Source organism: Schistocerca piceifrons, chromosome 1 (genome assembly GCF_021461385.2).
Source record: "Schistocerca piceifrons isolate TAMUIC-IGC-003096 chromosome 1, iqSchPice1.1, whole genome shotgun sequence".
In the NCBI taxonomy this organism is placed as follows: domain Eukaryota; kingdom Metazoa; phylum Arthropoda; class Insecta; order Orthoptera; family Acrididae; genus Schistocerca; species Schistocerca piceifrons.
Window position 1 is genome coordinate 673,029,527 of NC_060138.1, and position 16,512 is coordinate 673,046,038.

The window sequence follows — 16,512 nt, forward strand, 5'->3', positions numbered from 1 at the left end:
CCACTACAAATTTTTTTGGCTGAAATAAACACGTGTGGTGGTGATGCTCCACCCAACGATCCTGGACTGTACGAATTGTTTGTCCAATATAGACCTTCCTGCAATGGCAGGGAATCTTGTAGACTCCAGGCTTTCTCAAGCCTAAATCGTCCTTCACTGAACCCAACAGGGCTCTGGTCTTAGCTGGCGGACTGAAGACATTTTTAATATTAAATTTCTTTAAAATTCTACTTATTTTTGAAGATCTTCTCCCCACAAAAGGTAGGAATGCCACCGATTTGGTTCTATCTTCCATTGGTTCCCGCGAAGGTCCAATCTGTAGAGCACGACAGAACTGATTGTCAGTATAACCATTCTGCTTGAACACAGCTTATAGATGGTCCAGTTTGTGTTTCAAACTATCTGCATCTGAGATGGCATAAGCTCTTTTTACCAATGAACATAGGACCCCGTTGTGTTGGTGCAATAGACAACGACGTGAAGATTTTGGTTCGTATGCATGGGCTTAAGATAAACACTGTGTCCTAATGTCCCATCATCCCTCCTGTAGACCAAGACATCTAAAAACGGTAGTTTTCCATCCTTTTCAACTTCCACTGTGAACTTAATATTGGGATGCAGGCAATTAAAATGATGTAGGAAATGATGTAGAGCATCCCTCCCATGTGACCAAACCATGAACATATTGTCGACGTATCTCCAGAATCAAGTTGGTTTTAAGAGCACCATCTTCAGCACCATGTCCTCAAAATATTCCATAAATAAATTGACAACTATGAGCGATAGCGGACTCCCCATAGCCACTCCATCAGTTTGTTCAAAGTATTTCTCATTAAATAAAAAATATATCGACATCAACACATGGCGACAAAGCTTAGTTGTTTCTTTGTCCACTTTTCTGTCAATTAATTGCAAAGAATCTTCAAGAGGAACTCTGGTAAACAGAGACACAACATCAATACTAAACAGCACATCTGTGGGACTGAGACACAAAGGCTTCAAACACTGAATAAAAACCAGAGAATTGGAAATATGGTGTTCACATTCTCCGACATGGAGACTGAGAATGGAGACTAAATACTTGTAAGTAGGAGTGCCCAAATTGCTGACAATAGGCCGAAGGGGTATTCCCTGTTTGTGTACGTTAGGTAAACAGTATAATCTCGGCAGGACTGCAGCACCAAGTCAAAGTTTTTTAAGAACATCATCAGATAATGAAGTCTTCTTCAAAAGTGAAAGTGTCTTCCATTTTATACATTCAGTTGGATCATTCTTCAATCTTCGGTATGCCGAGTCTGCAAGCAAAAGATCCAGTTTATCCACATAATCGTTCCGCGAAAGAAGAACCGTTGCATTGCCCTTGTCTGCTGGAAGAATTACTAAATCCTGGTCTTCTCTGATGGAATTGATCGTGGCTCTTTCAAGCGAGGAGATGTTACGTTGCAGGGGTGGCACCCGATGCAATGTATGAGACACCTCTTGCCTAACCTCATCAGCTAGATAGTCAGGAAACCTGGTCACCACTTGTTCAGCGGCGGAAATGGATTCTGTAATGGAAACATTCCTGGGTGTAGGTGCAAAATTCAATCCCTTTTCCAATACTGCCAGCGTAGCATTGTCCGGTTGTTTGGTTGTGAGACCCTTTGATGACATCTGTCAACATGTTGTGATCAATCTCACAATGAATTGTTATGCCGAGAAAGTTTACGGAGCCACATCTTACAATTGTTGTTTTCGTACAACTGAGTTACACACAGAGGTGGTCGGGACTTGTGGCAGTTTATTTAGAGTGAGAGTTATGTGCAGGATACTCCTGAGAAACTGTGCAAGCTAACTCAAGCCAATTTTCGAAAACAAAGCAAAGCCCAGTCCATGCCAGTTCAAAGTTCTGCCTATGACAGTCAGAGTTCACAGTAGTAATACTTATGCCAGACTGACAGCACACTTGCTGCAAGCTCCACAGATCTCATCACAACTAACTTAGATCAACTCTGGTTTGGCTTATAAGGCTGATTGTGGGGTTGTCTCATCAGAGGGCACACTTGATGACCGGCACCCTTCGGGTCGTGACCCTACACCGGTCACAGTATTATTCGCCAGCTATGCAGTTTCTATAGTCATGTTGTGCAGTGCCACTACATCACCCCCTCCGCAGCCCCCCCCCTCCCCCCCCCACACACACACAAATAGCAGCAGCAATGACCACTAGGAGAGAAGCAGGTGGTGCATGATCCAGAACAGGCCATCTGAAAAGGGGGAGGGTTGACATCCATGGACATCACTGCAGAAGCCGAGTCAGGACTAGTGTTGAGAGAAATAGATGGTTGTTGACCTGGATGGCCACGATAGTTGAGGCAGTGGTAACTGGTGACATGCAGAACACAAAAGTGAAGTGAGATAAGGAATCAATCATTACTAACCACATAGAGCCCAAACAACAGGCCAGTAAAATCTAAGTAGAAATGCTCTCATGGCTCCATAGCATGTGGCCAGGATGAAAACCATTGGGGATATGCTCCATTGGGTAGTGTGCTTGAGGCACAGCTCTTTCGGCCAAAGAGGGGGAGGAATTAGGATGCACAGCATTCCTCAGCCAAGGTCTAAAACGGAACTGCTTGGTTCAGGGTAATTTATGTTACCATAGTCAGTAGGGATGAAATTTGGCCCCTGGTAGCATGTCTGGCCACTTGGGTTGTACAAAGTGAGCCTGATGGTGTAACATTGGGTTCTTGCAGGAGGCAGCCACAATGTTGTGTAATGTTAAGGGAAAAGTTGAAACATCCAGATATGACTCAAACTGGAAATACGTCAATTCAGTTTGGCCAAAATTTAGTTGGGTTGCTTGGGGAATATGGACAGCACTACTGCCTTTTTGTGGAACATCACTGTTCGATAGTGGACAGAATAGTGAAAATTAAATAAGTACAATATCCACTGCTTAAGGTGATGTGGACAAACCCAGTCTGGTAAGTAATGTTCAGGACCAAAGATGATGAGCAATAGGTAACAATCTGAGACAGGAAGAAATTTGTGTCCATAAAGCAATAATTTAAATTTCTGAGGCGTGTGAATCATAGTAAGAGTCTCCTGCTCTATTTGAGAATAGCATTCCTGGGAATTGGATAATGTCTTAGAAGCACATGCATCATGGCGCTTAGTACCATCGATGTATTTATGGGACAAGATGCACTGATACTGTCAGGAACAAATCAGTTGCTACTATCACAGGCAGACCAGGGTTGCATCTGCATCAACATCACAGCTCTGCAATTCGCAGCTACTATCATATACAGAGCAGGGTTGTATCTGCATCAACAGCATTACTCTGCAATTCACATTTGGGGGTTTGGCAGAGGGTGTACACAACCTCTTTCAGGTTATTTCTTTAGCATTCCACACTCAGATAGCACCTGAGAAAATGAACACGTAAAAATTTCCATTCGAACTCTTGATTTCTCTTATTTTACTGTACTGTAATTTTTCTATATGTAGGTTGAAATCAACAAAATATTTTTGCTCTTGGAGGAGAAAGTTGGTGATTGAAATGTTGTGAAAAGATCTCGCCACTATGAAAAACGCCTTAGTTGTAATGAGAGTCACCCGAACATATGCATCATATGTTACTCCATCTCCCGTTTCATGATAATACACAATGAGCAGCCCTTCTCGGAAATTTTTCAATGTCCTCCATCAGTACTATCTGCTAAGGATCCCATATCAACAACACTCCTGCAGAGGACAAAAAGTGCAGTGTAGGCAGCCTTTTTAGTAGACTTGTTACATCTTGTAAGTATACTAATAATATTATGCAGTCTTTGGTTCGCCTTGTGCTCAACATGTGATGGTTCCAATTCCAGTTGTTCAAGATTGTAATCCCTAGGTATGTAGTTGAATTTGACAGCCTTTAAATTTGTATTCCTTTTTTTTTAACCGTGATTTAACAGTGTCTGCTTTGTATCCTTGTGGAGAACCTCACGTTTTTTATTGTTTTGATTCCAAACAACTTTAGCACTGTACACATTTCTTTTCGAAATCACTTTTGACTTCGTTTTGACTTTCTGATGACTTTAATAGACAGTAAATGACAGCATCCTCTGTAAACAATCTAAGAAGACCATTCACATTGTCACTCAAATTGTTTTTTAGATTAGAAACAGCAGAGGACGTATAACACTTCCTTGGGCAATGCTAGATATTACTTCTGTTTCACTCAACGACTTTCAGTAAACTACTATGAACTGTGCCCTTTCTCACTGGAAATCATGAGTCCTTCCGCACAGCTGAGAGAATACTCCATGGGCATGCTTTTTGATTAGGAACTTTTGGTAGGCTATGTTTCCAGTTGCATTGCTTGCTTAAGACAGTCTGTAAAGCCTGGAATGCTTGTTGACAGCAACACGACTATTCGAAATGTGCACTGTGGCATTGGAGCTAGTTCATTGGCTGAGAGAATTCTGCCAGGTTTGCAGTGAATCAAATTTAGCAGTTGATCTTACCCAGAAGTACCTTTTAAGTCTTTCATATTCGGTAGTGACTGTGTTTTATCTATTGCTGGAACATAATCCTGTGCTGGATCTAGTCCATTTTCTGAGAGTTTAAATCCTAAAATGTCAAGGAAGTTTGCATGAAAGAACATTTGTGCTTTGTATTTATTTCACTGGCAGCCTATGGAACGAAGGCTTAAGCTTGTGAGGGTGATCCTCATGACTTCCACCTATGACTAAAATATCATGAAGGTATGTGACACAGATGGGAATATCTTGTAGTAACTGATCCATAAATTGTTGAAATATGGCGGGGGCTGAAGAGATTCTGAAAGCTAACCTTTGTAACTTTATAATGGTAAAGGCTCCATGGCATATTTAGCATTAGATAATCCCCTGATGCTGGAAAACAGGCTTCTGTGAGGTAAATTTTACCATATAAAGTGCTGTGCACTAATTCTGCAGAGTTGTTCTGGGATTAGTAAAGGATAAGTTCCCACTTCTACCTGTAACTTTAAAATCACCACACAGTCTCAAGGTGCCGTTGGGTTTGCATACTGTTACCAGAGGGGTGGCCTACTGACTATGGGAAATAGGTGATATGTCTTCACGAACAAGCCTATCTAGCTCTGTTTTGAGAACATCCTTTAGTGCCAAGAGCTTGGGGTGAGCTTTGAAGAAATGTGGTGGAGCCATTACTTTGAGTGATGTGATCTTGAACATCAGTTGTCTTCTCTAATCCACCACATCATAGCTGGAGATTAATCACCTTCCTTCAGTTTCTCTTGCCAATCACAGGCTGCTGGTCGCAGGGCTTCACGATCATCTTTGCCTGAAACTAATTCAGAGAAGCCCTTGCCATCATCGAAATCATCTGAGGATAGGAAAGACAAGAAAAAGCCCTCCAAGAACAACAACATTCCAGTGGCCTCAGCCGTGTGGAGTGGCTGTGTAGTTTGAGGCGCCATGTCACGAATTGTGCGGCCCCTCCCGCTGGAGGTCTGAGCCATCCCTCAGGCATGGGATGGGCATGGGTGTGTGTGTGTGTGTGTGTGTGTGTGTGTGTGTGTGTGTGTGTGTGTGTGTGTGTGTGTTGTACTTAGCATAAGTTAATTTAAGTAGCGTGTAAGTCTAGAGACCAGTGACCTCAGCAGTTTGGTCCCTCAGGAATTCACACACATTTGAACAGTGGCCTCCATGCCACCAGATCCCGCCTGTACCACTACAGTGGGCAAGGCAAAGATTCCAGCACTCCCTGAGGCCCGGGTTCACACAACACAATGGAACCCGGAATCTGTGTACACTGATGCCATAACCCCTAAACCAGTGGCGGCAGATGACCCTGGGGCATAACCTGACCACCTTGGTCCGTTCATGGCCTCATGGTACATTGACAACATTATTCTCCAGTGGAATGTTAGCAGTCTTTGCCACCACCTGGCCGGGCTATGACATCTTTTAAACACTTCCGCTGCCTTCTGCATTGCCCTTCAGGAGACTTTGTTTCAGCAACATGCAGCCCAACCATTTGTGGATACCGGGGATATTGTAAGAATCGTGCTACCTGTGATAGGAAGTTGATTGAAGTTTGCACGTATTAGCCACAGCCTGGGGGATGTTTCCAGAATGAGATTTTCACTCTGCAGCGGAGTGTGCGCTGATATGAAACTTCCTGGCAGATTAAAACTGTGTGCCGGACCAAGACTCGAACTCAGGACCTTTGCCTCTGCCATGTCTCCGCAATATCCTTTCTTTCAGGAGTGCTAGTTCTGCTGGGTTCGCAGGAGAGCTTCTGTAAAGTTTGGAAGGTAGGAGGCGAGATACTGGCAGAAGTAAAGCTGTGAGGACGGGGCGCGAGTCGTGCTTGCGTAGCTCAGTTGGTAGAGCACTTGCCCGCGAAAGGCAAAGGTCCCGAGTTAGAGTCTCGGTCCGGCACACAGTTTTAATCTGCCAGGAAGTTTCAGTTATTACCTTTATTGAATCTGTGATAGTTCTCTTGTGGAACACACAACATTTGTAGCATCATACAGATCTTTGATGATGACTAGAATCCTCCATGGTTTACCATACTTCTGCAACATCTGCCACAGCACTTTGTTTCACAGCATTGAAGACCTCTCCAAAATCAGTGAATGGCAGGTACATATTTGCTTGGAATTCTTTGCTTTGCTCTGATATGATACTAAAAGTATTAATAAAATCAACACAACTTTGTTATGCCCGAAAACCGCCCTGTACTTTACACAGTCAATTTTCACATAAATCTTTAATCATGTTTAAAATAATTTTGATGTGACCCTTACTGGGCACTGACAGGAATGTAATACCACGGCAGTTGTTACAATCTGACAAATTTCCTTTCTTTTGGTGCTTCACCACCAATCCACTTTTTCACTCCTTTAGGGATTTCTCTTTGAGCCAAATGTGCTTCAGCAAGGGATGGAGCATGTTGACAGTACTTTTGATATCAGCTTTTAACAGCTCCGGTGCCCTGTTGTCTAGGCCTGGAGCCTTTGCATTTTGTAAGCTTCTCAAAGTACTCCTAATTTCACCCATTATGGAACATTGCAGATTTATATCTTGATCTGCTTCAATTCCTTCGGGAACATCCCTCACCTGTTCCTTTTGGTTGTCTTCATGATTTAACAACTCCTTGAAATATTCCTTCCATCTCTGTAATGCTGCATTTTGGTTTTTAGTCACCACCCCCATCCTTGCTCTTAACTAGTTCTTCATGTCATAAAATTCTTCAATGAGAGTCATTTGGTGGTATTGAGCAGCTTCTTTATATTTCCCTTTCTTGGTGCCTTTTCTGTTAACTGTGCTCCCTCATCTATCCATTTCCTTTTATCTCACCATATCTCAGTTTTCACTCTTTTGTTTGCCTCCATGTGTGCTTCATGTGTATCGATCTTCTCCACGTTTGTGCTAGAAGAATTTAACTTTTGTTTTAATTCTTTCTCACAGTTAATTTCATTCCATATGTCATTAGAGATCCATTCGTTTCTTAGATATGTCTCAAATACTAGTATATTCCCTCTAACATTCCAAAAGCTGTCTTTAAGCTTTTGCTAATGTGTTTCAATTCCTTCCTGCAGAAAGTTTTTGTCGGAGAGGACCTGGAATCTTTTTTGTAGTTCAAAGGCAAATCTTCGTTTGATGTGTTGGTCTTTTAACCTTATGACACATATTTTTTTGCTTCTTTGATTGAGCTAGGTTTTATTTGCCACTATCTTCATGCTGAACTGAGTCAATACTAGGTACCGGTCACTTCCAATGTCCGTTCCTCTCTTACTACTGACATTTAGCAGAAAGTGTTGAAACTTACGGGTTATGGGTATGTGATATGGCAAGGCCCTCATTATCTTATGGCAGTTACAATTTAGAAACAGTGTATCTCCAATGACTAGGTCATGCTCAGTGCACAGATCTATCAGCATTTCACCATTTGCATTTCTGTTCCCAATGCTGTGTTCATCTATGATGTGTTTAAGACCTTTGTTTTCTGAACCAACTTTTGCGTTCCAAGTCTCCAATTGAAATTTGTGTGTCTCTGCAGTTAGTTGTCTAAGGACTCCCATTTAGCTCTGTATAAAAAGCATCCTTTAATTCTCCTTCAGCCACATGAGTAGGTGCATAGCATTGAATTACAGTGATATTTCATACATTTGTTCTAAAATGTGTGGTTGTTATCCTTTCTGACACTGGTTTCCACTGTAGTAAGCTCCTTCTGCAGTTTTTAGATAGCAAGAGTCCTACACCATTCCTATGCGTTGCATCTTTACCTGTTTGCCCTACATACAGCAACTCTCCATCATTTTGTGTTTGGACTTCCCCCCACATTCTGGCCACTGTATTGCACTTTGTCCCGCCAATATATCCAATCTGTTGTTGTTATGTTCTTGAATCCAGAGACTGGTTAGATGCAGCTCTCAATGCTACACTATCCTGTGCTATCTCTGAGTAACTACTGCAACCTACATCCTTTTGAATCTGCTTAGTGTATTCATCCCTTGGTCTCCCTCTATGATTTTTCCCCTCCATGCTTCCCTCCAATACTAAATTGGTAATCCCTTGATGCCTCAGAACGTGTCCTACCAATCGATCCCTTCTTCTAGCCAAGTTGTGCCACAAATTCCTCTTCTCCCCAATTCTATTCAATACCTCCTCATTAGTTACGTGATCTACCCATCTAATCTTCAGCATTATTCTGTAGCACCACGTTCAAAAGCTTCTATTCTCTTCTTGTCTAAACTATTTATCGTCCACGTTTCACTTCCATACATGGCTACACTCCATAAAATTTTTTCAGAAATGATTTCCTGACACTTAAATCTATACTGGATGTTAACAAATTTCTTTTCTTAAGAAGCGCTTCCCTTGCCATTGTCAGTCTACATTTTATATCCTCTTTACTTCAACCATCATAAGTTATTTTGCTCCACAAATAGCAAAACTCATCTACTAGCTACTTAAAGTGTCTCATTCCCTAATCTAATTCCCTCAGCATCACCTGATTTAATGTGACTACATTCCATTATTCTCGTTTTGTTTTTGTTGATATTCATCTTATCTCCTCCTTTCAAGACACTGTCCATTCTGTTCAACTGCTCATCCAGGTCCTTTGCTGTTTCTGACAGAATTACAATGTCATCGGCAAACCTCAAAGGTTTTTAATCCTACTCTGAATTTTTCTTGTGTTTCCTTCACTGCTTGCTCAATATACAGATTGAATAATGTCAGGGATAGGCTACAACCCTGTCTCACTCCCTTCCCAACCACTGCTTCCCTTTCATGCCCCTCAACTCTTATAACTGCCATCTGGTTTCTGTACAAATCGTAAATAGCCTTACACTCCCTGCACTTGACTCCTGCCACCTTCAGAATTTGAAAAAGAGTATTGCAGTCAACATTGTCAAAAGCTTTCTCTAAGTCTACAAGTGCTAGAAACGTAGGTTTGCCTTTCCTTAACCTATCTTCTAAGATAAGTTGTAGGGTCAATATTGCCTCACGTATTCCAACATTTCTACGGAATCCAAACTGATCTTCCCCAAGGTCCGACTCTACCATTTTTCCATTCGTCTTTGCAGAATTCGTGTCAGTATTTTGCAGCCATGACTTGTTAAACTGATGGTTCGGTAGTTTTCGCACTTGTCAACACATGCTTTCTTTGGGATTTGAAATATTATATTCTTCTTGAAGTCTGAGGGTATTTCGCCTGTCTCGTATATCTTGCTCGCCAGATGGTAGTTTTGTCATGGTTGGCTCTCACAAGGCTGTCAGTAGTTCTAATGGAATGTTGTTTACTCCCAGGGCCTTGTTTCGACTTAGATCTTGCACTGCTGTGTCAAATTCTTCATGCAGTATCATATCTCCCATTTCATCTTCATCTACATCCTCTTTCATTTCCACAATATTACCCTCAAGTAAATCGCCCTTGTATTGACCCTTGATATACACCTTCCACCTTTCTGCTTTCCTTTCTTTGCCGAGAACCGGTTTTCCACACGAGCTCTTGATATTCATATAGGTAGTTCTCTTTTCTCCAAAAGTATCTAATTTTCCTGTAGGCTTAACCCTAGTGATGTATGCCTCTGCATCCTTGCATTTGTCCTCTAGCCGTCCCTGCTTAGCCATTTTGCACTTCCTGTTGATCTCATTTTTGAGACGTTTGTATTCCTTTGTGCCTGCTTCATTTACTGCATTTTTGTATTTTCTCCTTTCATCAATTAAATTCAGTATCCCTTCTGATACCCAAGGATTCCTACTAGCCCTCATTTTTTTACCTACTTAATCCTCTCCTGCATTCACTATTTCATCTCACAAAGCTACCCATTCTTCTTCTACTGTATTTCTTTCCTCCATTTTTGTCAATTGTTCCCTGACACTCTCTCTGAAAATCTCTAAAACCTCTGGTTCTTTCAGTTTATCCACTTCCCATCTCCTTAAGTTTTAATCTACATTTTATAACCAATAAATTGTGGTCGGAGTCCACATCTGCCCCTGGATATGTCGTACAATTTAAAACCGGGTTCCTAAATCTTTGTCTAACCATTATATAATCTATCAGAAATCTTCCAGTGTCTCCAGGCCTCTTGCGCATATACAACCTTCTCTCATGATTCTTAAACCAAGTGTTAGCTATGATTAAGTTATGCTCTTTGCAAAATTCTACCAGACGTCTCCCCTTTCATTACTTTCTCCCATTCCATATTCATCTACCACTTTTCCTTCTCTTCCTTTTCCTACTATCGAATTCCAGGCCCCCATGACTGTTAAATTTTCATTTCCCTTCACTATCTGAATAATTTCTTTTATCACATCATAGATTTCTTCAATCTCTTCACCGTCTATGGAGCTAGTTGGCTTATAAACTTGTATTACTGTGATAGGTGTGGGCTTCATATCTATCTTGGTTACAGTAATGCTGTTTGTAGTAGCTTATGTGCACCCCTATTTTTTTATTCATTATTACCCCTGTTCGATTTTGTGTTTATAACCCTGTATTCACCTGACGGAAGTCTCCTTCGTCGTGCCACCGAACATCACTAATTCCCACTATAACTAACTTAAAGCTATCCATTTCCCTTTTTAAATTTTGTAACTTACCTGCCCGATTACTGAAATTTCATGCTGCGATTCGTAGAATGTCAGTTTTCTTTCTCCTGGTAATGACGTCCTCCTGAGTAGTCCCTGCACAGAGATCCGAATGAGGGACTATTTTACCTCCGAAATATTTTACCCAAGAGGATGCCATCATCATTTAACCATACAGTAAAGCTGTGTGCCCTTGGGAAAAATTACGGCTGAAGTTTCCCCTTGCTTTCAGCCCTTTGCAGTACCAGCACAGCAAGACCGTTTTGGTTAATGTTACAAGGCCAGATCAATCATCCTGACTGTTGCCCCTGCTACTACTGAAAAGGCTGCCGCCCCTCTTCAGGAACCACGTGTTTGTCTGGCCTCTGAACAGTTACCCCTCCTTTGTGGTTGCACCGACAGTACAGCTATCTGTATTGCTGAGACACACAAGCCTCCCCACCAATGGCAAGGTCCATGGTTCATGGGGGGAGGACATCCAATCTATAGTTCTTCATATATTGTTTGACCTGCCTTAACCTTCCCGCCTCTCTCAATGTGTTTGCATTCCAAAATCCAATATTGGTTTTCTTTTTCAGGCCATAGGTAATATCCTTAAGATCTATCGAGCTATTTCTCCCTACAGTTTTTGTGATATGATTTTTTTTATTTTTTATTTTTGTGGCACAGGTTATCAGTTCACAGCCCCGAGTGTCCAGATAGGACTGCCACCTCATGGCCTGGACTCCTGACAAGAATTTTATTTCAGGGCCGTAGCCTTTACATGGTTTGTCTTCACCATGACTACATAACACTAACCATCCCTCCACAGTGAGGCCCATGTGCATCACCATTGTTCTCGTTACCAAGGATCTTTTGAGCCCACGTTAGGGGACTATGCCTGCTGCCACGCAGTCACAGAGAGGAAAAGAAAAGGATAGGATACTAAATAGGACGTTGTGACACACTCTTTGTCTGGTTCCTCTTTGGAGACCTGGCCAGCTTGGGAGACCCTGCCGGCAGTTACACTATCACCGGTGTAGCTCTCCCATTCATTGGAACACGCAAATGCCCTTGCATGCACTGACTCTGTTTTATTGTGGCAGTGTCTCCTGAGGGGATTGTGTAATGGAGGAAATAATAAAGCTGATTTTTCGGTACAGTTCAGTTTAGTACACTATCCTCTGTTGTGAATGGAACAATGTGACTTGTGCATACTGTTTAGTCTATCATCATGCTGAGATAGCATGCATTGTCTCTTTGCTGACCAAACTGGCGTACATAATAGTTCCTAGATTTCAGCAATCATCAGCTATCGTGAGTCTGCCTTGCAGTGGCTACCCACAGTCAGGTGAAGCCTGCTATGTACAAATCGTGGCTCATAGTTAACCCTAGGACGATACAACAAAATGAGGATTATGTGACAGTAAAAATATATTGGCCTTACTATTTGTGATCATAGGATGATCAAATCCTTCCCATAGGAGTGTCCTGGCAAAGAAACTAAGCAATAGCTCTTCTTTCAAGTAGTATCGCTCCACCCGGAGGGGGGAATGATACCAGTCTTGCATTAAATTCACTGTTGTAGCACTTTGTTAACTCAATCTGCAGTGCCATATTGCTCAACAAGCTTTTACTTATTAATGCATTAATAAATTGTCTCAACATTCAACATAGCTTGCTAAAGTTAATCTTGTCTTGAGGATATCAATGAATATTGACAAAGGACCTTAATTTGTGATAATCAAAATCAAAGACTTCATTAAAAACACTCTTGCAAAAATAATCGTGTGTGTGTGTGTGTGTGTGTGTGTGTGTGTGCGTGTGTGTGTGTGTTTATTTGTTTTTCAGTGGGTGTGCATTTGCATAGAATCACTGGAAAACATTTTTCTCAATTTTGTGCGTTGGTATCATAACAGGATTAACACATTGGTCACCTGTATAAGGTACTCACTCTGGTGTATAATTGTAATTTTTTCCAGTGAATCAACTGTTTGTATCGCTTAGCACAGAATGCTAAGGTAGACGTCATCGTTTTGGGATTGTATTCTAAGGAAGACTGTTGAAATAAAAGTGGCTAATGGCCAGATCAGTAGACAGTGGCTCCTCTCTCAGTACTGAAGTCACAACATTGGCTGAGATTAGTTCCATGCTCAATGGGGTGGCAGAGACAGTGAGGGTGAGAAACTGGAGTTCTACGCAATACTCGGTGATCGCCCCCGTGGTATCCCCCACTCGCACCACTCCTGCCACCGTGCTGCCCCCAGGCAGGCTGACCGCAGCACTGTATTCTGCCTGTGTATATATATCTGTATTTGAATATACGTGCCTATATCAATTTCTTTGGTGCTTCAGTGTATTAATTATAAGTTGAATCAGTTGTTACGTTGTACCATAGATTTCATAAAATATAGGTTTTCTTTTCACTTACATTTTGGGAAGGACATTCATATAGTTTATTATAGCTGCAGATTCATTCTGGTATTGGTGTTATTTTCTCCATACAGTTACATAACACAATTTATTTCATGTTAAATTCATGTAAAATCAGTTTCAAGGCTATACAATTTTTATGACTTTCTCCGACAATATCATGATCTGCACAACCAGTCTGTTGGATGGATCACTGTAAATATGGTACTAACTAGTGGTATTTTGTTACTTATTGTTTGTAATATTTTGTGCGTAGGAGTATAAACAGTATTCTTATTTGAGCAACTGTTTTGCAACCCACATTGTGGTTTAATAAGTAAAGTATTCTGGTTCCAGTCTAACACTGCTCATGTTTGTGTTTCCTTCTCAAATATTTTGCATAAAGCTGATGGTTTAGTGATGACATATTTTAATCTGCCTGGAGAAGTTTGTGTGGCTTATGGCATATTACATATATCACTCAGGATATTGTTTTTAGGAATTCTATTTGAAATTCCTTCCATACTATATTATTTGAATCAAAATTGAACTATGCATCGAATTCAATAAAAGTTTGCAAGTAACATATGACTTCTCTCAGTTTACGAGTATAAATGTAAGCAATAATTCGTATTTAGTTGACATTTGCTGCCAGTATTATTTTAATAACATGAACTTTTTTTGCTTACTCCTAAGTGCTGTTACATTTTTTATACAGGTATCTGGATCAAAAAGCCGTAGTGCGTCAATGCCTAGAAACAATATTCAGAGCATTAAAATAAATAAAAGACAAGGGAAGAGTCCTGCTGATTCACAAGAAGTTGAGAATGGAGTCTCGCATAATTCTTCAAAGAATATTACGGATGATGTGGAGTTTGTGCAGGACAATGACAAAGATATTCTAGACAATGCAGCTAAGAAAGCAAGTAGTTTTATGAATTACATTTGTTGTTTTATATTACTGTTGATTGCATGTTAGGCCCATTTAGTTCACATATTTTGAATGTATGAAGATAAGTTCTATCTCTTGCATTAATGAAAGTAAAATTTTCTTCACTAGACTGGACACATATTTTAATGATCTTTGTATATTTGTAGTATTGATACAAAACATAAAGGGTCTGTTTTGAGAGAAAAACATCTGAGAGCAGTCCTGTTCATAACAAATATGAGTAATTCATAACTCTTCCATTGGTGTGTCACTTAGATTGTTGCTACAAAAAGTCGGAGTGCATCAGAACCAAGGATTGGTGTACAGAAGCACAAAGTAAACAAGAAACAGAGGAAGGGCCCTGTTGAGTCACAGGACTTCAAAAATGATGCCTTCTATCAGACTTTAAAAACACTTTCAAATGAAGTAATATCTACATGTACAAATAGCCCAAGTCAGTCTGCAAATATTACGAAGGAAGCAAGTATATTTTTACTGTCTTTGTGCCTTGCTAGAAAATTGTATTCAGTTGCTTCAGTTTAACTTTTATATTTAGTGTTCTACTTAATGTTGTTGTAGCAGCAAAAATTTGTATGTATATGTAAAAATACTAATAATTTATGATTTTCATACAGCACATACAAAGCGTGGTACAAGAAGGATCTCAGCTTTTAGAGAAAGGTCTTCCAAGGAAGGCTGCAGAGAGATATAAGGAGGCGCACAGTATTTTGAGTGGTGTGGATATCCAGGTCAGATCATCATTTCAGTAGCATTATTGTTGCAGTACTTTGTTGTAAGAAGAAATTTAAAGTAATCTTTCCTTTTTGCTCTTTGTAGTAGTGCATTACAGTATTTGCATACAGTTTCATAGCATGAACATTTAGGATCAAACTGTGTATATATTTCCGGTAAGTTGGTTCCATTCTCTCTCACAAGGAGATGCCTCCAGCAGTGGGATCAACTTTTTGAAAACATTTATATGGTGATGTTGGTTTGCATGATGCTCAGTTGTTTCGAAAATGTAGCATTGTGTAGACTGAATGCATAGTGTAAGGCCCTCATCACATTGGTTCGACTCTTGTCAGGTGCTTTAAATTTTTTTTATTTTTAAAACTTTTTATCAAAATAACTGATCATAATTTTTATTCAATTAATTACATTTAAACCTCTTAATTGAATAAAAACAATTACATTTAAACCTCTTAATTGATTAAAAATAATGATCAGAGTCATTTCGACAGAGATTTAACAACAAAAAGATTTAAACAAGTGACGAGATTCGAACTTGCAACATCCTGCAGGTGAGACTCTTATCTAGTCATATGCTTCGCAAACGTTCTGTACAACACTACTTGACTAAAGATATTGAGCATCATGTGAAATTCCAGATCTTTTTTCCTTGATCATTCACAAATGAAGGCCCAACATGATGAATGGTTGCAGGATGTGATACCTGTGACCTTTACTTACATTACCACATAGATGGTTTCAAAAAATTGACTCAACTGTTTGGGACCCGCACTTGTCAGTCTCAAAAAATGTTCAGAACTGTAATGTGGGTTAAGAGCATCTCAGTAATTAATTTTGCATGAAAATTATGCCCCAGTCAAATTCAAATATCTGTCCATGGCCAATAGAATCTGACCAATGTGATATGGATAAATGTTGCCTTCAACTACTGCTTTTATTTCAAACAATTTTTATCACAAACATGACTGAAGACAGAAATGACTTGATGCACGTAATTCAAGTTAAGTCTGCAATTCTACTCGGCTACATAAATTTGTCAGTATAGAGAGATCTGTCGTTGAAGTTCACATGTTGTCAGGCCCCTGTACAAAGCAGGGGATGCTACAAATGTGTCAAACTATTGCCCTATCTCTCTATTAACAACATTTTCAAAAGTCCTAGAAAAAGCTCTGTACAACAGGATTGTGGCACACCTTGGTGACCTGAACATCATTAACAGTCAGCAGCTTGGTTTTCAAAAGGGAGTTTCAATAGATAATGCAATTCTCTCATTCACAAATGATGTTCTAGAGTCTATAAACAGCAAGAGGCTGCCAATTGGTGTCTTATGCGACCTATCAAAGGCGTTCGACTGTGTAG

The 16,512-nt window shown here is 40.3% G+C and overlaps 1 protein-coding gene across 4 annotated transcripts in view; it reads left to right on the forward strand.

Moving 5' to 3' along the window:
* LOC124709038 overlaps nucleotides 1-16,512 on the forward strand; it is a 342,602-nt gene that overhangs the window by 46,544 nt on the left and 279,546 nt on the right. For all 4 annotated transcript variants that reach the window (XM_047240687.1, XM_047240709.1, XM_047240701.1 and 1 more), the window contains exons 6-8: nucleotides 14,191-14,394; nucleotides 14,680-14,883; nucleotides 15,039-15,152. In XM_047240687.1, the coding sequence (XP_047096643.1) occupies nucleotides 14,191-14,394; nucleotides 14,680-14,883; nucleotides 15,039-15,152 (522 nt within the window). The remainder of the gene's footprint in view (nucleotides 1-14,190; nucleotides 14,395-14,679; nucleotides 14,884-15,038; nucleotides 15,153-16,512) is intronic.